The following is a 22,862-nucleotide window of genomic DNA, read 5'->3' as shown; positions in this document are numbered from 1 at the left end:
TACTGGGTGAGCAGACACACAAACATCACACTCTTCCCAAAGCACCAGCTGGCAAAGATGAAGAAAATCTCCAAAATAATCCACGTGGGGCCAAGCTGAGATGGATCCTGCCTCCAGCCCCTTACACCACACTGCTGCCCAAGGGTGGCACAAGCTGATCAGCAGCCCTGACCACACACTCAGGATCTCTGCTGCTGTTGGCAGTACCCCACCAGCATGGAACAGGTGCTGAATGCAGCCTTCAGAATTCTGACTCCTTTCCACCTCCATGATTCAATTAACGACCCAAGTGTTTGTTACAAAGTGTTATTTATTAGAATATTACATTGCACTTAAAAAATAAGGGAGGTCTGACCCTGTCATCTTGACGTACATGAAGGATGCAGGGCCAGACCCACAATAAATATAAATACTATGTACAGTTTATCTAAAATAAATATATAATTTAAAATGAAAAATATCTTGTTAAATAGCTGTTACCCTCCCCCCCCTCTCCCTTTCTGCGGCGAAGGAAGCCCCGAGCTCGGTCTCCTCCCTTTCACAGCTTGTTCCTCGGCACATACTGCAGCGGACGGAGAGCCGCCGGAGAGCCCCTGTGCGCCCGGTCAGCACCGCTCCCGAGCCCGCTCCGTCCCGGAGGTGGCCACGGGGCTGCCGCAGTGCCGCCGCTGCCCGAGCAGCCCTGCCGGTGCCGTCCTGGAGCTCCAGCGAGCCCCCAGCGTGCCGCAGCCCCGTGCCGCTGGCGCCGCGGTCTCGCCTCTTCCAGGAGGTAGAAGTGCATTCGTGCCGACCCCTGTGAGAGAGAGGCGGGAGAGCTCACACCGCGATGCTGGGCTGCTGTGCCTCGGAGCACTCCCTGCGTGCTGGGGTAGAGCTGCCGACCCACCCAGCCCGGCAGGAGGACCCTCGTGCCCACCCAAGCCCCACTCGCCGCCCCCCGGGGCTGGACCCGGGAGGATGGGAGCCAAGGTACCCCACCATGCTTCCCTTCCGGGGACCACAGCACTTTTTCTCCCGGACACACCCACCCAGTAACGCCCAGGATAAAGGGGACAGTGAGGAAAGCCTTGTGCCATGTCTCCTCCTTCCTGAAAATTCAGCTTCTATGGAAAGCTCAAATTCCCACCCCCAACACTGTGATGAACATGACAGAAATTCTCCAAAGGCATTACTTCATCCTCACAAAGAACAATGACTTTCTTTTTTTTTTCTTCTCAAGAAGAGAAGTAGTTGTAATATGTCTGACCACATCTAACGTCAGGATTTAGGTCAGATCAGAGGAAGTTTGACAAATTTTCAGCACCCAGCCCCACAGCCACCCCTGGGACAGAGCACACACCCCAACCCAGCCAGAAGAACATGGCATGGGGCTGGCAGCAAGATCCCCCCATGCCAAGCTGATAGGCATTGCTTTGGTGCAAGTAGTAAGTAGAGTGGGAATGAAAAGGAAAGGGGTTTTTTACACATGTATATAAATAGAGGCAATATCTAAGGAGGGGAAGTGACTCAGAGGGTCAGAGAGAGAGCAGAATGAGCAGGGGGAAAAAAAATCTAAACAAAACAGAAGCAGCTTCCCTACTACCAAACATCCCCAAAGCATGGAACACCAGCACAGAGCAGGGACTTGAGGTTAGAAAGAAGCGCACAGGAATGACAGAGGTGCCAGGGGACAGGATTTTGGCAGGAAGGGGAGACCAGAAGACTGGAGCCCTCCAGGGCAGCCCAGACTCTCAGCCAGCTGCTTCTCCAGACTCAGGCTGTCTTCAGCTCCTGCCTAGCTCTGGCACAGGATCCACACAGCAGTCCCAACCAGCACAAACAGCAGAGCCCCCAGATGTCCACCAGCCCCACTGCTGCCCCGTGCCCAGCCAGGGGCTCACCTCGCCAGCACCCGGCATCCTCAGTGATTCACAGTGATGCCCAGCTTGATTTTCTCTTCGTTTTCTACATCGTAGCCACCCCTCTTGTGACACCTGCGAGGCCAAGCAAAGGGATGCTGAGGGCATGGAGAAGCCCCTGTCACACTCCTCTGGCACATGATCTTCCCAGAGACCCAGATCAGGGAGCTCAGACCCATCCCACTTACCTGAGCATCAGCAGGGCTGCGATGATGACGAGACACAGGGAGGACAGGACAACAGCAACGACAGCCAGGGCTGTGGTGTGGTCGTACGCGCTGGGCGGGTGCTCCACCGGCAGCAAGAGGCCGTGGCAGCGCTCTCCATGATAGCCTGGCTGGCATCTGGGCAAAAAGGAAACTCGTAAAGGTCAGTGGTGAGCAAGGACAGGAGGTCTTTGTGTTCTCCACACCCCATGGGAAGGCAATGCCTCTGTGCCCAGCCTTAACCAGCACCCTCCTGTTCCCCTCGGGCCCCACATCCCTGAGCTGGGATGCCACCATCATCTCTATTGTACTGATAAATTAAGCTTCTCCTGCACCTAGTGAAGGCTCCTAGAAAGGTTGAGCTCTCCCCCAGTAGAAGGCACTGGGGTCTGTGCTCTTCCCAGTCACCCCCAGGCAGGTTGCCCAGACCACCTCTGGAAGTGGGAAGGGAGCAGTGAGGCAGCTAGGCCGGCATTTCCCATGGAGCAGGTTGTCCCTGCACACCCTTGCCAGGTCAGAGGTGTCCCATCCCTGGAGACTTGAGAGGTTGCTCATGTAACAGAAATAACGCTTCACACAGGCTGGGAGGCTTCCAGCCCTCCCTGAGCCACATTGCACTGATGCAACAAGATAAATATATCCCTCTATATCCAGCACCACGACTCTCAGGCTCATCTCCAAGCCGGACTCAGCCCAGCTCCTGGGCTCACAATGCCCCATGCCAGCATCACCTCCCAGGCACAGCAGCAAGGCTGGGCACATGGTAAATGTGCAGGACCCAGTCCAGCAGCATCCTCATTCCACCCTGTGCCCCAGGAAGCAACACTCCAGGAGACGCTGTGACAAAGGCACAGCCAACCACCAAGAGCAGCCACAACCGAGTGACACCAGTCAACACAAAGCCTCTTTAGCCGAGGAAACCGGGGCAGTTGGCCACTGTTACTAAAAGCTCCGATGGCTGAGAGATGCCACCCAGGGACAGACCAACCGTGCTGAAGAGACACAGCCAGCCCCAAATCCCTGCTGCTTGTCTGTGTCCCAGTTTCCCTCCAAGCCCCAGGGATCTGGGCAGGGGACACCTCGCTGTCCCAGGCCTAGGCCAGGGTGTTACAATGCACATTGTGCTGGGTCACCAACCCAAACTGAGCCTGCAAAGATGTCCCCACACTGGCAGTCCTGAGTCCACTGTGCAAGGGCCCAACTTCATGACAGCTTCAACAGGGAGAAACCAGGGAGTTAAAGGAGCTCTGTGGAGCTTGATCCCTGCAGATTGCAGATCCTGTGGGCACCATAAGCCAGGGAGCTATTATCTTCCCTGGGCTCAAGACTGGGTGGCTCAGAGGATTGATAGTGAAGAACAAAGCCTCTTACATATCTGCCAGCTCAAGTCCTGCCCACGTCAGTGGGGATAAAATATGCACCCCAGAGTATTTTCTGCAGCAGCAGTGCTGTATCCAGGTGCCCCAGCAGCAGGCAAACACTTTCTCCTTCCCTCGCCTCATCTAGTCCTTCTTGCTCTGCACTCCAGGCAGGGTGGGCAAGGAGGGGTACATCAGGCCAAGGGACACCTCGGGCATGGCTTTGGCAGCCTGTCCCCAAAGGTGCTACCTCCACTCTGCTTTGCTGGTGGCATGGCAGAGATGCTCCTCCCACCTGCACTGATGTGCCCTGACAGATGCAGGAGGCAGGAGGTCTCAGAGTGGGGGATTTACAGTGACAGGATCAGGATGAGCTTTCCCAAATCAGACCTGCAGAAGCCCTCACCTGCCAGACCCCAGCCCTACACACAATTCTGCAGTCCCCAGCACAGCCAGAGCTCACCATGCTGGCAGGGAACCCTGGCTCTAAGGCCATGACAGGATTTGGGGAAGTGGTGGACACTTCTCAAGAATTACAAGGAAGAGGCCAAGTCAGAGTTGTCCCTGCACGGGTAGGGAACACGCACTAAAAATATCTCTGCTTTTCCTCTGCCCAGCCTGGAGAATTGAAAGAACCATGACTAAAGCTCCCCCCACACAGGCACACGCCAGCAACTCACATGCAAGAGGGAGCTCCCAGCTCTCGGATGTACTTGCACTCGCCGTGAATACAGAAATCCTTGTACTTCCGCAGGCACGGGTCTCTCTTCTTCCCCAGGCCTTTGCCTTTTCTTCTTTTATTGCCGTTCCCTTTTTTCTTAGGAGTAACGAGGCCTTGAGGCTTTGACAGGAAAGCAACTGAAAAGCAATTTGGGAAGGAGAGAACAGCAGTCAGATCAGCTCCACGTGCCAACCAAAGGGAAGGCAAAGCCACATCCCAGGGCTGCCACAACTGCTCAGCCCTGGCTCCCACAGCCCTTTGTGCTGGGAGCTGCCCCCGAGCCCGGGGGGGGGAGGGGCTTTTTTTTTTTTTCAGCTCCTTACAAATATCATGGCCTTTCCAATTCATAAGAACAATTCTCAAGGAAAGAAGGGACTCGGGCAGGGGGAACAGAGCTTTATACATCTCAAATGCTGCTATTATATGCACCAGTTTCCACTGAATACAGAACATTGCTAATTGCCCCTTTATCTGGCCTTTATTTCCCTGACAAGCACAGGCTTTTCTAAGACCCTATTCATGGCTCTGGTGGACTCTCCTTCCCGTGGGCACAAGGATGCCTTACTCACCCCAGGGCAGGATTAAAAGAGCAAGCCTTCCTTAAGTTTTGGTTTTGCAGAGCCCGAGAGATGGTGAGGGCATCGTTCCCATCAATTACAACGGTATGTTTTAATTGTGGCCCAGTAACCAGCGGCTTTTGGTGCCAGATCAGCCCCCTGCTGGGTTGGTGGAAACTAGAGCACCAAGCTCCTCACTCAAACATAGCCCAACTCTAGCAACGGTACTGGAATGGTTATTAAAGCGTGCAGATGCCAAAAAAAACAGCTCACAGCTTGATCTCACGAGGTGCTGGAGAGCACTCACTGCTCCAAGGGGGACTTTTTAGCCCCCCCGAGCTATGGTGCTCAGTAACCCCGGTGAATTAAGCCCGGGGCTGCTCGGGAAGGAGAGCACAGCAGCGTCCAACCTGGCAAGTTGTAACCTGCCCAGGTTACAACTCAACCGCTTCTTGACGGAACCAGCGCCTCTCATGCTGGCACACACCGGCTGCACACCTAGCAAAGTTATGTCGACATCCTCCACGCTGCGCCTGGAGAAAACCGATACTCCAGGCTTGGAGAAGCCCCCGGATGAGGCTGACAGCAGAGGCTGCTCCGTCTCCTGCCCTGAGGGTTATCTCCCAGCCACAGCCAGCCGACACACACTGCTGCGTTTCCCGAGGGCTGAGTCCCCCCGGTGCGAGTGGCTCAGCCCGGTTTTGCCAGCTTTTTGTCACAGGCTGCTGGCACAGCCAGAAAGCAAAGAAAAACACGGAAAAATGGGAGGGTGAGCTGTACGGAGCAGAGCACGCTCCTGGTGCCAGGCACTGCCCTCGGCACGCCGCGTGTACGAGGCACAGGTACATGTCACCCCCTCAGCCCGCGATGGGCCCCCGTCCAGCCCCCATGAGAGACCCCAGGACACTCTCTGGTGCCAGCCCGGGGCAAGGAGCCCGGCGTGGGTGCTCGGGAGCCCCAGAGAGCGGCAGTGCCCCCACCGCCCCCGTGGCGAGGCCGCCGGCTGACGAGCCCTGCCGCGGAATGAGGAGCAGCCGCGCGTGGGCGGCGGTGACTCACGACGGTCCCCGCGCCACGACCGGGAGGGCAGCGCGGGTCCCCGGACACGGCAACCCCGCCACGAGGGGCTCTGTCTCCTCCTGGCCAAGCAGCTCAGAGCCGGGACCCCCTGGAACCCGCCCTGCAGGCGACTTCAGGAACACGGACAGCCCCTGGCAGGAGCGTCACTGCTCCGTGCTGGTGCCCCACTGGCTACTCCCACTCGGGTCTGCTGCCGCCGGGGCTCGGTATCTGGGACTGCTCCCACTCACCACTGCAAGTCCCTCCGAAGCGGAACCGGAGCTGCGGCCGGGACACCCGCGGGACTGAGCCGAGCTCAGCCCGGCACCGACTGCCCCCAGCCCAGCCCGTCCCGCGCCTCCAGCCCCGCCCTGGGACCCCTTATCCCGTCCATACCTCTCGGCAGCTCGCTGAAGTCGTCCCCCGAGGCCGCTCCACCACCCTCCTTCTCCGGGCTGCCGCCGAGCAGCGGCGCCGTGGCCGGGACCGGCACCCCGCCGCCGCCGCCCTTGTGCAGCACCTCGTTGTGCAGCTCCTCCCGGCGCAGCCCGCCCGCCGCCGCCGAGCACACTGCAGAGAGAGCGGTCAGGAGTGGGAGCTGACACTGCCGTGCCCGGGACCCCCGACGAGACAGGGACCAATCTTCCCGTCTGCCCACACCCGGGACCAGGACGGCTTTGCCGGCGCCCAGGACCGGCCGTGCCCGCCTTGCCCAAGACCACCCCCCCCACATGTTCGGGACCCTCCAGTCGAGCACGGCGCTGGGATGAGTTGCCCGCACCCGGGACCTCCCCACACGAGCGCGTACCTGCCGCCAGCAGCGCTTGGATCAGCACCGCCCGCCCGTCCATGACCCGCGGGCACACACGTCCAGCCCCTGCCGCGCTCGCTCGCTCCGCTCGGTCCCGCAGCGATGCCCGCTCTCCGGCACAGCAGCCCCGCGGCGGGTTAGAAAGCGGCGGGGCGGGGTGGGGAGGGGCTGAGCGGCCGCCCCGCCCCCGGGAAGGGCTTCCCCACCGCCCTCGGGGGCGTCCCGCCGGCTGCGACCGGGACCAGGTCCCGGGACCTTGGCCCGGGCCCGGTGGGTTCTCCTCGCTCTGCAGGCGGGCCAGGGACCCAAAAGCCACCGCCGCACCGGTGCCGCTCCGCGCTGCCGGCCGGGCTGCGCGGAGAGAGAGCGGAGAGCAAAGGGTTTCTGTAGAGCGCGGAGGGCAAGAGATGGCCAGGGGGAAGTGTGGCCCCAGCCGTGGGGAGAGAAGGCAGATCCCGATGGTCCCCGTGGCCCCAGGCAGGTAGCCGAGGTGGCCCGAGGGTGCTGGGAGAGCGAGTGCACCTCACAAGACGAGCATGACGTGAGAGGCAGGACCCCAGGAGTTAGGGCTGCACCTCTTCCTGGCCCTGGGGATGAGATGACCCTCAGAAAGGGGACAGACTGCCACCCATGTGCCACTGCACCAGCGGCAGGTCTCACCAGGGAGGTGGTGGCAACATGAGATGGCAGCAGAGACCCTTTCTGTTCCCAAGACCCCATTTGTGCCCCTATGCTGCCCAAGTGATTGAGTCACAGCCTCACCTCACAACACCCCCCATAGCCAGTCACCGTCCTTGTCCCTGTCCCAGCCTGCTGTGTTTGGGCACTGCCAGAGCTTCCCCATGCCCTTCACCATGCTGGCAACCGTGTGCTGTGTTTGGCCCAATGCTCAGCACAGGTGACGGCGTAAAAAATGTCACTGACATCAGTGCCGGGTGAGGGCAGGCTCCTGCCCCAGCTCTCCTTTGGGCCAGCAGAGGCCCCTGGTTGGTTCCTCGAGGTCCTGAGCCCATGGCTGATTTGGGCTCAGCTAGGCATGAGCAAATATTCCTGTCATTGTTGTTGCTGTCTCCAAGGAATACCACCGGATCTGGCACCCCCCCTGCTCACACCCTCCTTCGTGCTCAGACTTGACTTTTGCAATTGTTTGCTGGATGTTTTTCCTTCCGCCTCCTCCGGCCATCAGGAGCCCAAAGCCTTTGGTGGCACGGGTGAGGGGCTGTGTCCCTGGGCAGTTCTGCACACTGGCTCCTGGGGAGGTCCCCATGATGGGATGGGATTTTTTGTCCCTGCCAGTCCTCCACCACGTCCCCAAGGCCAGGCTGGGCATGTGTGGGCAGTGTATGTGGGCAGCATTTGCCGGCTGCCCTGGCACCTCCGGAGAGGGAGGTACCAGCTCACGTCAGCTGCCAGGGAGGCAGCTGGCACAGAGGATTGGCAGCAGGCGAGGGTGGGGGGGATGTGTGCAGGCTGCTGATCCTGCCTGCCTCTGCTTCCTGCCTCTGCCTCCTGCTGCTTCTTCCCCTCTGCCTCCCACGACCCCTTCCCACCTCCTGCAGCCTCTCACAGCCTCCCTGTCTGTGCCTGCGGCCAGTCATGCCCCATCTCATGCTGCTGAGGCAGCCCCCACAGGATGGGGAGGCAAACCCCAGGAAGATTTGGGTGCCTCAGGGCATCCCTGATACTCCTTATCGATAGGTCCTTCTGCCAAGGATCTCCCCATGGTCCCCACCCCAGCTAAGGGCACACGTCCACGTACCATGGTACCTGCTGGTACCACAGAGCAAACAGCCTGGACACCCTGGGCCAGATCCTTGGCCTCAGTTCCTGCGAGGCAGGTACCAGGACCTCAGGAATCCACACTCCCAGCCGCTTTTCCCCAAAACGTGACTCTGCCGTGGTGGTGCCTGGCCCTGCTCCAGCTGCTCCTGGGGCTGGATCCTGTCGGGTCCAGCGGGCTCCAGCACAGCCGGCCCGTGCCGGAGCCGCGGGTGTTTGCGGTCCCGCCGCCGTGTTTGCAGTGCACACAGCCCTGCGGTTTGTCTGCGGGGGCCGAGGGGCCAAGCGTGGTGGCGGTGGGCATGGCATGGGCACAGCGAGCACCGTGGCTGCTCTCTGCTGGCAGCGCTGTGCAGGCCCTGCCACGTCCCTGTCCCTGTCCTGCAGGGTGCTGCGGCTGTGCCCACGTCCTTCCCCCTCCATCCTCTCACCGGCTGCAGCTCACACACAAGCCTTCTGAACATCGGCGCGGCCCCGAAGCCCTCCCAGCCCTTTCCGTCAGCCCTGCCACTGGCAGCCCCTTATTTCCCCACTGTGGATTTGCTCAGCGGTGCCACATCCTTCCCCAGAGCATGTCCCCATATCCTCTTTTCCCAGAAGGAGCTGCCATGGGCTGTGTCACCCCTCCTGCCATGGGCACTGCATCCTTGCACAGGCACAGATACTGCCACCAGCTCTCCAGGGTTGGCCCTGCCACCCCCTCACCAACGCCTTGCAGGCTGCAGACAGGGCTGGGAACACACGAACATCCCTGTCCACCCAGGTCACTTGCAGGAGGCAGGTGGGTCCCCTGGTCCCTGACCCACGTGGGCAGCTGGACGTGGCAGGACACAACCGTACTGGGACCTGTGGGGCTGACCCTGCTGTTTTGGGATGCTTGTTTTGGGCTTGGCTCCTGTGTATTGGTTTGTGGCCAGTTTCAACCAGTTCACAGCTGTTATAAGGTGTGGGATGAGTGGGATCCTGTGAGTGCTGGAGGGGAGCCCACACCTGTGGCTGCCGGTGGCCATGCGAGCCCACGTGCCCGGGGCGGGTGGCACGCCTCCCCGGGCAGCAGACAACTGCTCACAGCCCAGACTAGAGAGCAACCCTGGAGCTCCCTCCCAGGCTTTCGGCTGCAGCATCTTCCCCTCCAGCACGGCCACAGCGGCCCGGCGAGCTGGTGCCGCCCTGCAGTGGGAGGAGAGGGGGGACGTCACCTGCCCGCTGCTCTTCATCCAGCTCAACCAGCTCCTCAGCACCCCGGCGGGGCTGGAGTGGAGGGAGATGGCCAGGTAGGCACACCTGCGAGAGCCAGGCTGCTGGGCCACGCTCTGGGAGCCCAGGGCATGTCCCGAGGCTGGCCGTTCCCCAGCCTCAGCCCCATGGCAGGGCTCTGCCCCGCCACTGCCCAGCCGGGCTGACTTAATTTCATGGGAGAGGGCAGGATGTCAGGCAGGCCAGGCACAGCGCCCTTCCTCCTGCTCCTCTCTGGTGCCTCTCCGAGGCTCCAGCGGCTGCGCCGTGCCTGGGATGTCCCCATGGCCCCTGGCACCCCTTCACTCCCCGGCAGGGCCGCGGCGACATGGGCCACAGGAGCCTGGGGACAGCAGTGGGTGTTCACCCGGGCTCGGAGTGTCTGTGGGACCAAAGGCGCCGTGCCGCGGCTCTCGCCGGCAGCCAGCCCCGTGGTGCCCGCACGGCTGCCCCTCGCAGGAGCCTGCAGTGCCGGGGCACGCTCTGCCCGTGCAGCACGACCAGCGCCCCGCGGCTGCGCGCCCACCCACGGGGACAAAGGGGAGCTCTGTCCGTGCCCGGCGTTAAAATATTTGGCATGGCCCGAGCGTGAAAACAGCTCAAGACACTTCTGTTCTGACTCCAGCAAGCGTTGCTAATGGCAGGGCCACCCCCAGCCCCAGCACAGCTGCGGGAATGGATGGGCTGGGAGCAGCCCTGCAGAAAATGACTGGGGGTGCTGGTGGGTGACAGATGGGACATCAGCCAGCACTGTGCACTGGCAGCCCAGAAAGGCAAATGTATCCTGGGCTGCACCACGGGCAGTGGGGTGAGGAGGGGCTTCTCCCTCTGTTCTGCTTTGTGTGGGACTGCCCTGGGGCACCACATCCAGCTCCTGCTGAAGCATATCCAAAGGAAACCATGGAAATGATTCAAAGGCTGGAACAGCTCTGTTGGGACAGCTCTGCTATGGAGACAGGATGAGAGAGGTGGGGTGTTGTTTAGCCTGGAGAAGACAAGGCTCAGGGGAGACCATAGAGCCTCTTCCAGTGCCTAAAGGGGCTGCAAGAGAGCTAGAGAGTGACGTGGGACAAGAGACTGGAGTGACAGGATAAGCAGGAATGGCTTCCCACTGCCAGAGATCAGTGTCAGATAGGATATTGGGAAGAAATTCTTCCCTGTGAGGGCGACGAGGCACAGATTGCCCAGAGAAGCTGTGGCTGCCCCATCCCTGGAAGTGTCCAAGGCCAGGCTGGAAGGGGCCTTGAGCAAACTGGGCTAGTGGAAGGTGCCCCTGCCCATGGTGGAGGGCTTGGAATAAGGTGATCTTTAAGGTCCCTTCAAACCTGAACCATCCTGTCACCTCATTACAGCTGGAATTCCCCTGATCAGACCTTAGAGAGGTGTGGGTCTGCAGGAATGGGGGCATGACCACTTCGTCTGCCCAGCTGCCCCTACACCATGAACCAACTGCAGGCCCCTCTGAGCCACCCAAACCCCTCCCTGCCAGTGCCAGCCCCATGCTAAGCTCAAAGATGGACCCAGGCTCTAGCTCCCACTGCCTGGCACAGGGCACAGGGCCTACCCTGCCACTGACCCCCCACATCTCCCTGGGCAGGTGGATCAAGTTCGAGGAGAAGGTGGAGGATGGTGGAGAGCGCTGGAGCACACCCCATGTCCCAGCTCTGCCCTTGCACAGCCTGTTCCAGCTGAGGACATACCTGCAGAAGGGGACAATGCTCCTGGATCTGGATGCCACCAGTTTCAAGGAAATAATTGGTACATGAGTAATGCAAAGGTCATCTCCTGGGATGGGCTGGTCACCAGAGAGGGACAGGCCACCAGGAGGTGCCTATGGAGCAGCACTGATGAATGACAGCTGGGGGGGCTCTCTGCTACTCCAGCTAAGGGGGTTTTCCCCTGGGCAACTCCCCAGTGGGCAGTGAACCAGGGGCACTCAGAGCTGTCCCTGTCCCTGATGCAGACAAAGCACTTTCCGAGCAGCCCGAGGAAGCAGAGCTGCAGCCTGCACTGAGGGAGCGCCTGGCAGCCCTCCTGCTCCTCCAGCCACAGCACCAGCCTACAAAATCCCTGCTGCAGCTCCTTGCTGAGCTTGGTCTCTCTCCCTGCCGAGGTAGGGAGCCTGGCTGTCCCCCCAGGCATCGTCCCGCTGCCTCCAGCCCAGGGGAGTACCCACGCTGGCTGTTCGCCTGCACATGGATTTTGCTGCTTCCTCTCTTTCTTTGCAGGGAAAGCCAAAGACAGGTCTGAGCCCAGAACCCAGGTCTCCAAAACGCCTCTTAAGGAGCAGGTACGGCAGCATGGAGCTGGGCTGGGAGCAGCTACTGCCCCCTGAACGCCCAGCCACGGCATCCTGAATACCCAGCTGCTGCATCCCTTTCCTTTCAGCTGAGAAACAGATTTAAGAAGAAAGTCCCGCCGGGGGCTGAAGCAGCCCACGTTGCTGTTGGGGAAGTTGAATTCCTGGAAAAGCCCTTCACTGCATTCATTCGCCTCAGGCATGGGGTGTCCCTTGGCTCCCTGGCTGAGGTTTCTCTTCCAAGCAGGTAACAGAGCATGGCCCATGGCCCTGTGCCCTCCCCCGTCCCTGCCTCCCCATTTCCCCCCACACCAGCCAAGGCTATGCTTGTCCAAAGCAAAGGGAATGGCGCCCGGTGCCACGTGCAGTCCCAGAATCCTGTTTCACTGCTTCCCCTCCTGCTTTTCCCAGCTTCTTAGGAGCACTGCAGAATGGGCTGAGTGTGGAGCATCTGTTGGGCAGCCTGGAAGGGACATCCCCTGGGTCATTCCCACTGGGTTCTGGATTCCCTGTCCTTAGCTGGTTCTGGATGCTCTCCACCTACTGCCGGGAGCGTGGGCCCTGCGGCAGGGGCGGGATGCAGGGTTTTAGGAGACTCTTGTCCTCCCGCTGTTCTCCTGAGTGGTGAGATGGGGTGGGGGGAGAGGAGCAGGGCAGGAGGTGCCCATGGTTTCCCCGTGGCTGAGGAATGCATCCTCTAAAGGCGTGAGGGGTAAGGGGCAGTGTGCCTTCAGCTGAGGACTTCCTTAGGAAGCAGGCGGGGATCAGGAGGGACATTGCCACCTCCTGGTCACTCTGCCCAGAGCACCCGTCCCCAGGAGCTGGGAGCAGCAGGACAGACATCCACCCACCTCTGCTCTCTCCTCCGCGGCGAGTTCCCGTGAATGCCCCAGGGTCTCGAGGGTTTCATGATAACCCCTTGCCCTATATTTTCCTCCCCCAAACTGGGATGCAGACCTTGCCCCTACCATCCCTTTGGCCAGGGTGCCATCCCCTCTGCTGGCCATGCCAGGCTGTCCCCCAGGTGCAGCCACTGCCTCAGGGCTGTCTCTCATCCAGATCCATCTCGAGGGTCTTAAGGTTTTCCCATCGCCTTGGTGCAGATGCCTGGCTGAAAGCAATCCCATGTGGCAGCTGTCACCTCTCGTCCCTTTGGAGCAGGCTCCAGAGGCCTCCAGCATCTGGGGGTTCTCTCAAGTCCCACTTGCATGGCCAGAGGAGTTCCCTGCCCCCTCTCTGGGGGTTTGCTCAGGGTACAGTCACTGGAACTGCTTGACAATCTCAGGCTTTCAGGACTGTAACCATTCCTGCCAGCTTTGGAAAGGTGTGGAGGATTCAGTTAAACATTTGTGAGGATTGTTCCTCTGGAGAGTTTGCACCATCTTCTCAATTGTGGGATTTTTCCCATATTTTATCAAGGGCTCTGAGCTCTCTTTCCAGTCTCCTCGCATGTCCCCAGAGTCCTGTCAAACCTGCTGCCTGTGCTGCTGGCAAGCTCTCCTTCCCTAACACACCAGCATCCTGCCTGCGAGCAACATTCCCAGGAGAATGATGCCACAGACACCTCCAGCTGAGGATTTCTCTTCCTCTGTCCCAAAGACCTGTTCCCCCACACCTCCCAGTCTGGATTTCTGCAGACCCTGTGATCCAGCCAGGGTCCTGGTGTCCCATGGTCTCTGTGAGGTTGCCATGCAGTGGCAGCAGACATGTGTCTTGTCTTCTGGTCCCAACCCCACTTTTAGGGTGGCAGAAGCCCCCCCCAAGGCCTGTCCAGCCCCCATCCCCACATCCCCATGCCCCCCCCTCCCCCAGAGAGGCATCCCCTGGAGGGGAGAGGGCTGCTCTGGAGATGTGCTGTCTTGCCACAGGTTCCTCTTCATCCTGCTGGGCCCCCCCAGAGTGAAAGCCTACCACGAGGTTGGCAGGGCCATGGCCACACTGCTGACAGATGAGGTGAGCCTGGCACAGCACCCAGGGATGGGATGGGCCTGGAATGGGGACACCAGGACTCCTCTCCTCTGCAGACTGCAGTGGAGGGCAGAAGATGGGGCAAGCTGGTGGCCTCCCTTGCCCAAGATAAAAAAACAAAACTTGGGTGGGTTTGCAGGATGCAGGGCACCTGTTGTCCTGAAGTGGGTGGATTTGTTTCCTGGTGATGGCTGCAGGCTGGAAGGAAGGTTCCAAGTGGATGAATGCAGGGACATGGTGGCCTAAACACAGCATCTCTCCACAGCTCTTCCAAAGAGTTGCCCGGCAGGCTGAGCACCGAGAGGACCTTGTGGCAGGGATAGAGGCGTTCCTGGATGAGCTGATTGTGCTTCCTCCTGGGAAATGGGACCCTAGTGCCCGAATTCCTCCGCCAAGCCATCTGCCATCTCCACGCAGAAGGTGGGCTGGAGGGAGGGCACCCCCACCCCTGCCAGCCCTCTGCAGGGTCCTGCAGGGATACCTCTGTTTGTGACACTGGAACTTCCATCTCCATGGGGATGAAGCTGCCCAGGAGCCAGGGTATCCTCCCAGCCAAGCCCCTCCATAGGTGCCTGCTTTGGTCCCCCCTGCTGTTAGTCCTGCTGTCTCACTTCGCGGTGGATGGCAAGTCCCCACCCAAGGGAGCTGATGGGAACACTGGGATGCAGCACTTACATGTGAAATTCAACCTCTGAGCAGGACACCCTAGGCTCTGCCCAGCTCCTCCACTAAGACCAGTCCTGCAAGGGCTGGCTCCAGAGCTTGCCAGAGGAAATCATGGTTGAGTTGGAAGAAACCTTTAGAAGATCGTCATCTGCCATGTCTCCTCTTCCTGATCTTTCTCCTCTCCATTATCAGAGGATGCACAAGCCCTGTTTGCACCCCGTCCTCTCTCCATTCTCCCTTTCCTGTCCTAGTGTCCCCTAAATGCAGCTGGGTCCTGAGGGTCCCAACCTGCAGCCTGTTGTCTGAGGCTCTGCTCTGCCACAGGACCACTGTGGACCCACTGGACCAGCAGCCACATGGTAATGGGGACATGACAGCAGCTGGGGACAGAGCCAGCCCAGGGCACCCACGCTCCGGGGAGGAGCTGGAGAGGACAGGCAGGTCAGTGTCTGGAAGGGCAGTGGGACGTGCAGCAGGGTGCTGGATTTGGGGCAGGTCACTGGTTTCTTATGGGGCCACCATGTCCAAGCCCCTCTGAGTTCCCGTATCCAGGGGAAGGGAGAATCCCTTGCAGTGCAGTTCTCTGTGGGGTCTGCTATGAGACCTCGCTCCCTCACCCCAGGCTTTTTGGGGGGCTGCTGCGAGACATCCAGAGGAAGGCACCGTGGTACGGCAGCGACTTCTCCGACGCCCTGCACCCTCAGTGCCTCTCAGCAGTGCTCTACATCTACCTGGCGACAGTCACCAATGCCATCACCTTCGGGGGCATGCTGGGGGACGCAACTGCCAACATGCAGGTCAGTGTGGCCGTGAGGTGCCTGGTACCAACCCTACTCAGCCCAGCCCAGAGGACCCCTGGGTGCCCACCTCCTACCAGCATCCCCAGGACATCCCTGAGCATTGCCTGAATTCTGCCTCCTTCCCCGGTGATCCCCAGCACTGACCCTGTCTTCTTCTGTGCTGCTGGGGGGACAGGCCCACAACCCTCCTCCCTGCCATGTGCCTGGCACCTGGCACCTCTTCCCTGCATTTCAGGGCGTGCTGGAGAGCTTCCTGGGCACAGCCTTTGCTGGCTTCATCTTCTGCCTCTTTTCGGGCCAACCCCTGACCATCCTGAGCAGCACCGGCCCCGTGCTTGTCTTTGAGCGCCTCCTCTTCTCCTTCAGCCAGTGAGTTCAGTGCCAGGGACAGATCCCCAGCCCACTGTCCCTCGGCTGGAGCATGGGCCACCATCACTCCAGGCAGGTGTCACTGGAGAGGCTTTGAGTCACCCTTTCCCCCAGGGATCACAGCCTGGACTACCTGGAGTTCCGCCTCTGGATTGGGCTCTGGGTGGCCTTTTTTGGTGTGGTGCTGGTGGCCACCGAGGCCAGTCACCTGGTGCGCTACTTCACCCGCTTCACCGAGGAAGGCTTCTGTGCACTCATCAGCCTGATATTCATCTACGACTCCCTGAAGAAGATGCTGAGCCTGGCAGATGCCTTCCCCATCAACTGGCAGTACCGGCTGGACAACGTCACCTCCTACAGCTGCACCTGCAACTTGTCCAGCCCTGGTGAGCCCAAGCAGCTGTGGGCGGGTGGGGAGCAGGAAGCTGCTGCCCCAGGATGCCACTCGGAACCTGTTTCCTGGCTGGATGGGGGAAGGCACTGGAGGAGGAGGCTGTTTAATCCCATCCTCACATGCCTGACCACATCGCAGTGTCCTCCTCTTCCCTCCATACAGCCTGTCCATCTATTCCTGCCTCCCAGAACTGCCCAGGAACCAGGCAGGGCAGTACAGGGAGCTAGGACAGCCTTGGCCCATCTTCTATGCCTCCAGGATGGGGGATGTCAGAGGCTGGAAAGGGGCACATGGATGGGTTTGCTCTGCCATTTCTAGCCCAGTTTGTAAATCAGGGGCTGTTTTCTGGGGTTTGAAGACATGACTCTGGAAATTACATGATCCACACGGACCCTGGAAATGGGACCTACACCGTGTGCCAAAAACATCAGTGCTGCCAGCCTGGGATCAATGGTGCCTCTGAGCGTCCAGTGCTTTAGCCAAGCCCTTGACAGGGACATTTGCCCCTTGGTGCTCCCTGGACATACATCAACCAGTGCCAGGGCCTCAGAGGTCACATGGGGCCCATCCAGCACCCTGAGCCCTCAGGAAGAGCTTGAGGACCCAGCCTGATGGCAGCATCATCCTGATGAAACCAGTACCAGTCTGCTCCCTGTCACTTTGCAGGTCACAGCTTGGCAGGGAATGACACGTCGCTGCCCTCACCCCTGGGCACCCAGCAGGTACAGCCCCTGCTCCCAGGCAGGCAGGTGAGGCCCTAGGGTGAGCCCAAGGTGTCCATGTGTGACCTCTCCTCACCGCCCACCTTGTCCCTGCAGCCTCCTGCCACCCCAGCAGAGCTGAGCAGGACCCAGTGCCTGGATCGAGGGGGGCATCTCCTGGGGACCAGCTGCCAGTATGTGCCTGATGTCACCCTCATCTCCTTCCTGCTCTTCGGGGCCACCTTCCTCTTCTGCATCGCACTCAAGCGCTTCAGGAGCAGCCGCTACTTCCCTGTGGGGGTGAGCACCTTTCAGCTACCTCAGTGACATGGCCACCTGTCCCACTGGTGTGGGGATGGCTCTGGGTGCTGCATCTCAAGGCTGCTCCTGGAACAGCCCCCACTCCTGCCAGTCTGGGCCAAGCCATGTCCATCTGCAGGTGCGGAAGCTGGTGAGCGACTTCGCTGTCATCCTGGCCATCCTTGCCTCCTGCGCTGTCGATGCTGTCCTGGGCCTGGAGACCCCCAAGCTCCTTGTCCCCAGCGAGCTGAAGGTGCCAGCAGGGTGGGCACAGCGCTGTCAGGGTGTGGGTCTGTGCCCACCACAGTAGCCATCCCACTGTGCTGTCACTGTCCTTCTCATCAGTGGCTCCAGCCCTACAGGGGCGCAGGCTGCACCCCAGCAAACGGGAAAGGGTTGAACACAGCCGATCCCATGCAGTGTAAATTACCTGGCTCAGACCTGGACTGTACAGATCACACTGGAGCAGGAGCCACAAGCTCAGCTCTGGGCTTGGGCTACTCACCCTGGGTGTGGAGCGGGGCTGGCAGCGCCCCAGAGCAGCCACTGCTCACCACCACCTCCTCGGGCTCACCATCATCGCTGCCCAATGCCACCTCTTCCACCTGCTGTCACAGGCACATGCCCAGCTCCTGGCTTGTGGTGTCCAAGGACAACACCCTGCTCTGTCACAGCCAGGTTGTCCTCGTGGGGGGCTGGTGGGTCAGCAGCATCCCCAGGATGAGTGAGGATGCTCTTTCAGCACCGAGGTGGGGCATCCCTGGGTACCGGGAGGGCTCCAGCCTGGGCACCTGGGGCTGGTCCCATTACCTGACTGCACTGCACACCCCACAAGTGGGTGGCAGCTGCCATGACCCTTCTGCTCTCCACAGCCCACAAACCCAGCACGGGGCTGGATCGTTTTCCCCTTTGGAGCCAACCCATGGTGGGTCTGCCTGCTGTCCGCGGTGCCTGCTGTCCTTGTCACCATCCTCATTTTCATGGACCAGCAGATCACAGCTGTCATTCTTAACCGCAGCGAGTACAAGCTGCAGGTGAGCAGGGGGACAGGGAAAAGGCAGCACCAGCCAATGGGGGAGAATCCAGGTCCTGGCTGGGCCCCAAGGAAGAAGCCAGGGGACAGCAGAACCCCAAACTGGCCAGAAAAGTGGGAAGATGCCCTCAGCCCTGCTTCCTTTTCCGCTGCAGAAAGGAGCAGGCTTCCACCTGGACCTCCTCTGTGTCTCCCTCCTGATGGTCGTCACCTCTGTCACCGGCCTCCCCTGGTATGTCTCAGCCACTGTCATCTCCCTGGCACACATGGAGAGCCTGAGGAAGGAGAGTGCAACCTCAGCCCCCGGCGAGCACCCCGAGTTCCTGGGCATCAGGTAAACAACAAGCCTGAGCTGATCCCTTTCCCTGTGGCCATCAAAACTGCAAAGAGCAGAGACCCTGGGGTCAGGAGGGCAGGTAGGGGGGTGGGCTCCCAAGGGACCCTGGCACCTGTGACACCTGTGCTGCCACCCACAGGGAGCAGAGGCTGACAGGCCTGGCTGTCTTCATCCTGATGGGAGTCTCTGTCTTCATGGCCCCCATGCTCAAGGTAGGAAGCCTGGCTGGGGTGGCCTCTTCCTAGGCAGGGGTTGGCCATACCCTGCAAGGCTGCAGGTTCCCCACCCTGACCCACGGAAGCAGCACAGGAAGCCTGTCTGGCAGGCAGGGAGCCGTGCCCTGTGTGGGTATGGACTGCACCAAGGGTTCGTGTCCAGTGCCACTGGAGGGTTGGCACACAAGGCACTGTGGCCCCATGTCACCTGCCCATCCTCCTTGTGCTCCCCAAACACACCCCAGCACTGCCTCTCCATACTGCTACATGGATCACCTGGCTGCTGCTGGCTTTCACCTGCTGCCACTGCCATGCTAGGAAAAACCCCTCCAGTGGCCTTGGATTACCTGTGGGCAGACAGGAGGTCTCTTTTCCTCCACCTCTTTCCTCACCTCTGAGGCTGGTCTCATATAGCCTTTGATATGGGGCCCTCCAGCATCCCCACTCTCAACTGGATTTGATGGAAGAACTGATGGATCAGGAATTGTCTGGATGGTCGTGTCCAGAGATTTACAGTCAGTAGCCCAATGTCCAAATGGAAACAAATAACAAGTGGTGTCTTCCAAGTGCTCCTACTGGACAAATACTATCAAATATCTTCATCAAAGACATAGCAGGATGGAGCACCTTTGCAGATGGCACCAAGCTGTGGTGCAGTGACACACCTGGGGGATGAGATGCCATCCAAAGGCACCACGGAGGACGTTGGGCTCATGTGAACCTCAAGCAGCACATTAAGGCCAGGCTGGGCTGTTGGGAATAAAGGAGGCACAGGCTGTGGACACACATGCAGGCTTTTGGATGAGAGGGCACTGAGCAGGCACAGACCCCCAGGGACCAGCCCTGCTGATGCCCCACCCCACTGCCTTGCAGCACATCCCGATGCCCGTGCTCTATGGGGTGTTCCTGCACATGGGGGTGACGGCGCTGAACAGCATCCAGGTGAGGGAGGCAGGGCTGCACTGCGAGGGAGGGGGTGCTGGTGGGGAGGAGGGGCTTTGCCCAGCAACTGCACAGCAGAACCTGGAGTTTGGCTCTCTGAGGTGTACAGCCTGGCATAGAGCTGTCTCCCACCAGGCCCAGGACAAGGAGCAGAGAGAGACCTCTCTAGGGCAAAGGAAAGGGAAAAGGAGGGCTCTGGGGTGCTGAGGAGCAGGAGAGACTTGTGCACTACTGTATCAGGTGTTTTGGGAGAAGTGGGACCAGTGGATGACACAGACTTGCTCTGAAAGCCACAAACACTTCCTCACCTGGGAGCTGCAGGCAGAGCTGGGACATGAGAATTCTTTGGTTCTGGTATTGCTGCTCATGTGCCAGTTCTCTTCTTCTCCCGAGAAACCAATGGAGGGGAAAAAAATCCTATTCCAGAATTATCTACACCACTTTTTCCTCTAAATAGTACGGTTTCCTTGCAATTACCCTGCTCTAGATGACAGGCTAGGAAACTCCCACCCTCCCTCCGCTTGGGAAACCCAGAGTTGTGCTCTGGAGGAGGCTGCAGCAGTTTCCTGTGAAGTGAGGGGGATCGAGGGGTGTCATCTCTCAATTAACCCTGTAAGGGCAGCTGGAGTCCTTTCTAGAAGTCTGCCTGGAAAGCGCTCCCCTGGCCTGGGTGACAGTGGCACCAGGACCCCTGGTCTTGCAGACAAACTCCCCAGCCCAGGCATCAGCTGGGGGTCAGCACACAGAGCAGGAGGGCTGAAGCGCAGAAAAGATGGTGAAACCTCATCCCATCCTGCCGGCCCTAATCTCAACAGGGAGGTGGGTGAGAGCTGCCCAGTAGCTGGACAGGTGTGACCCACCTGCCCTCCTCTCACTACAGCTCATGGACCGTGTGCGGCTGCTCCTGATGCCAGCCAAGCACCAGCCAGACCTCGCCTACCTCCGCCACGTGCCCCTGCGCCGGGTGCACCTCTTCACCACCATCCAGCTGCTCTGCCTGGCCCTGCTCTGGCTCCTCAAGTCCACCGTGGCCGCGATTATTTTCCCAGTGATGGTAGGACACCCCTCGAACCGGCGGCGCTGCCCACCCCGGCCCCGAGCATCACCGTGATCCTTTGGGAGGGGGCATGAGCGGGTGGTGCATGGGGCGCTCCGCCGCCAGCCTCCACCCCCTGGGCTGGGGCCGTGGGGCTGTCACCAGAGGCTGAGTGACACTGTTGGGCAAGTACGGTCCCCTAGGGCCGGGAGGGGTGACAGGCCAGCACCCTGGCATCTCCGGGGGTGACAGAGGCATGTGATAGAGAGATGCCGCCCGTGCCCCGGCCCCAGCGATGCTGACCCGTGCCCGGCCCGGCCGCAGCTGCTGGCGCTGGTGGGGATCCGGAAGGGGCTGGAGCGCATCTTCTCCCCGCACGACCTGAGCTGGCTGGACGGGCCGCTGCCCGGGCCGGGGGCGGCGGGGACCCGCCCCCGGGAGCGGCCGGAGCAGGGGAGCAGAGCCGAGGAGGTCGGTGCTGTCCTGGGAGCCTCGCTCAGCCGCAGCCGCCCCGGGGCCGAACCGCTGGCGCGGGGGCGCCCGGGGTGGGCGCGGTGCCGGCCCCGTAACCTCTGCTCTCCCCACAGAGCGAGCCGATGCGCCGCCCGGGACCGCAGATCAACCTCTCCGTGAACTGAGCGGGGCGGGGCCCGGGCCGGGGTCGCAGGGCCCGAGACCCCGGGGGGGCCCGGAGCCCCGGCCACGTGGCCGCGCGGTGACGTCACAGCGGGCGTGGCCGCAGGAGCGGAGAGCCCGGGCGCCCAGCCTATGGCGGCCCGCCCCCGGGAGGGGGCGGGGCCATGGGGGAGGCATGACCTTGTCTTTGATTGGCAGCTCCGTGGCCCAATCACCGCTCGGGACAGGCGGGCGTGTGACGGTGTCTCGCGCTGACGGAGTCCTTCAGAGCGTTCGAAGAGGAGGCGGGCCCAGGGCTTGCAGGAGCCAATCGGAAGACGCCAGACGCCGTGCGTTGTGAGCGATGTACCTCTCGACCAATCAAAACCGTGATTCCAGGATGCGCTTTGATCGACAGCTCGCTCGCCCCATCGGCGCCCGCAGCTGCGCTAAGGCACATGATTGATGTCCCGGAGAACCAATCACAGCTCGGGAAGTTCAGGAAGCGAGGCCGGGCGAGCGGGGCGGGGCGGCGCACTCTTACCGCCTCGGCGTGCGCTCTCAGGGCAGCATGCTGGGAGCGCGTGACGCGCCCTTGAGTGGCGGGCGCCGCGGCCAATAGCGCGCCGCTCTCGGCCGAGCGCGCCCAATAGGCGTGCGCGGAGCGGCGGGGGGGCGGCGCGGCGGCCGCGGCCGGGTAGGGTGTGAGAAGTTAGTGGCGCTGCCGCGGTGCCGTGAGGGGACGGAGACGGCCGGGCCCGGACCAGCGCGATGCTCACGGACGGCACCGCCGCTGCTGCCGCCGACGAGGAGATCGACTCGGTCGCGCCCCGCGCGCAGCCCGCCGCTGCCGAGCCGCCCGCCGCGGCCGGGCCCTCCCCGCTGGGCCTGCGGGCCGTGCGCCTCTTCGGGGAGGCCGGGCCCGGCGGGCCGGGAGGCCCCGGCGCGCCCGCGGCCGGTGAGGCCGCCCTCGACTTCAAGCTGGCGGCCGCTGTGCTGCGGAGCGGGGGCGGCGGCGGCTCCGGCAGCGACGAGGACGAGGTGTCCGAGGTGAGCGATCCTGGCCCGCCCTCCTTCCCCTCCGCCGCTTCCTGACAGGCCCGGCCGGGGCCCGCCCGCCCTCCCGCTCGCCGCGCCGGCCGCACCGCACCCGCTCGTCCCGGGCCTCCCGCCGCCATGGGCGGGTCCCGGCGGCCCCGCACGGCAGCGCGGCCCGGGGCCCGGGAGGAGGCAGCGAGCGCGGGGGTCTCGCCCCGCCGCGCCTCCCGGCGGCCCCGGGGAAGGGCCGGGGGCGGCCGCCCCTCTGCGCGCCGCGGAGCGGGGCGAGGATGTGTCCTGACCTCAAGGAGCCGCTTCCACCCGGGAGCCGGTTTGGAGGGGAAGGCGAGATCCTGCACCCAACGGAGAACAAAGTGAAGCCGTCAGCCCCGCTGTTGCTGCCCTGCACTCGGGGTTCCCAGACACGGATAGATTTCTGTAGATACAGCTATACACACAGGCATTTATGCAATAGAAATATTTCTTACCCAACAAAATGGAAGAGGGTAGTCGAGGTGTCTTCC

At 61.3% G+C, this 22,862-nt stretch overlaps 3 protein-coding genes across 17 annotated transcripts in view; 2 read left to right on the top strand and 1 right to left on the bottom strand.

Annotated features, from left to right (window-relative positions):
- Nucleotides 1–292: 292 nt before the first annotated feature.
- HBEGF (heparin binding EGF like growth factor) lies at nucleotides 293–6,741 on the bottom strand. The gene is made up of 6 exons (XM_068205554.1): nucleotides 6,608–6,741; nucleotides 6,196–6,369; nucleotides 4,143–4,320; nucleotides 2,087–2,242; nucleotides 1,881–1,973; nucleotides 293–793 (listed from the first exon to the last, which is right to left on the bottom strand). Exons 1-5 carry the CDS (start codon nucleotides 6,648–6,650, stop codon nucleotides 1,901–1,903), a joined length of 624 nt encoding a protein of 207 aa, XP_068061655.1. The 5' UTR covers nucleotides 6,651–6,741; the 3' UTR covers nucleotides 293–793; nucleotides 1,881–1,900.
- Nucleotides 6,742–9,246: 2,505 nt separating this feature from the next.
- On the top strand, nucleotides 9,247–19,988 carry SLC4A9 (solute carrier family 4 member 9). The gene is made up of 18 exons (XM_068205551.1): nucleotides 9,247–9,663; nucleotides 11,223–11,383; nucleotides 11,589–11,738; nucleotides 11,854–11,915; nucleotides 12,014–12,171; nucleotides 13,793–13,877; nucleotides 14,158–14,312; nucleotides 14,883–14,999; nucleotides 15,181–15,355; nucleotides 15,594–15,727; nucleotides 15,842–16,113; nucleotides 16,788–16,843; nucleotides 16,940–17,122; nucleotides 17,262–17,375; nucleotides 17,995–18,156; nucleotides 18,311–18,489; nucleotides 18,632–18,704; nucleotides 19,581–19,988. The coding sequence occupies exons 1-18, from the start codon at nucleotides 9,398–9,400 to the stop codon at nucleotides 19,854–19,856; spliced, it is 2,778 nt and encodes a 925-aa protein (XP_068061652.1). The 5' UTR covers nucleotides 9,247–9,397; the 3' UTR covers nucleotides 19,857–19,988.
- Nucleotides 19,989–20,517: 529 nt separating this feature from the next.
- ANKHD1 (ankyrin repeat and KH domain containing 1) overlaps nucleotides 20,518–22,862 on the top strand; it is a 102,538-nt gene continuing 100,193 nt past the window's right edge. For 8 of the 15 annotated variants that reach the window (XM_068205547.1, XM_068205546.1, XM_068205545.1 and 5 more), the window contains exon 1: nucleotides 21,986–22,350. In XM_068205547.1, coding sequence (XP_068061648.1) covers nucleotides 22,072–22,350 — 279 coding nt within the window. In that variant the 5' untranslated portion in view covers nucleotides 21,986–22,071. Of the gene's footprint in view, nucleotides 20,704–21,984; nucleotides 22,351–22,862 lie in introns of those variants that run through there. The other 7 variants (XM_068205544.1, XM_068205537.1, XM_068205543.1 and 4 more) reach the window with 4 other exon arrangements.

The sequence above is a fragment of the Anomalospiza imberbis genome, chromosome 15 (assembly GCF_031753505.1).
Source record: "Anomalospiza imberbis isolate Cuckoo-Finch-1a 21T00152 chromosome 15, ASM3175350v1, whole genome shotgun sequence".
Taxonomy (NCBI): Eukaryota; Metazoa; Chordata; class Aves; order Passeriformes; family Viduidae; genus Anomalospiza; species Anomalospiza imberbis.
Note: the sequence above shows the minus strand (reverse complement) of the source record. Positions and strands in the feature narration are given on the sequence as shown.

Excerpts from the sequence above, each read along its gene's own strand:
- HBEGF (XM_068205554.1), bottom strand. The coding sequence starts at position 6,650 with ATGGACGGGCGGGCGGTGCTGATCCAAGCGCTGCTGGCGGCAG. Across the intron at positions 2,243-4,142 it reads CTGGGAGCTCCCTCTTGCAT|ATGCCAGCCAGGCTATCATG; the intron begins GTGAGTTGCTGG and ends CTTTTTGCCCAG. Across the intron at positions 1,974-2,086 it reads GCAGCCCTGCTGATGCTCAG|GTGTCACAAGAGGGGTGGCT; the intron begins GTAAGTGGGATG and ends TTGGCCTCGCAG.
- SLC4A9 (XM_068205551.1), top strand. The coding sequence starts at position 9,398 with ATGCGAGCCCACGTGCCCGGGGCGGGTGGCACGCCTCCCCGGGCAGCA. Across the intron at positions 9,664-11,222 it reads GAGTGGAGGGAGATGGCCAG|GTGGATCAAGTTCGAGGAGA; the intron begins GTAGGCACACCT and ends CTCCCTGGGCAG. Across the intron at positions 18,157-18,310 it reads GCAGCGAGTACAAGCTGCAG|AAAGGAGCAGGCTTCCACCT; the intron begins GTGAGCAGGGGG and ends TTTCCGCTGCAG.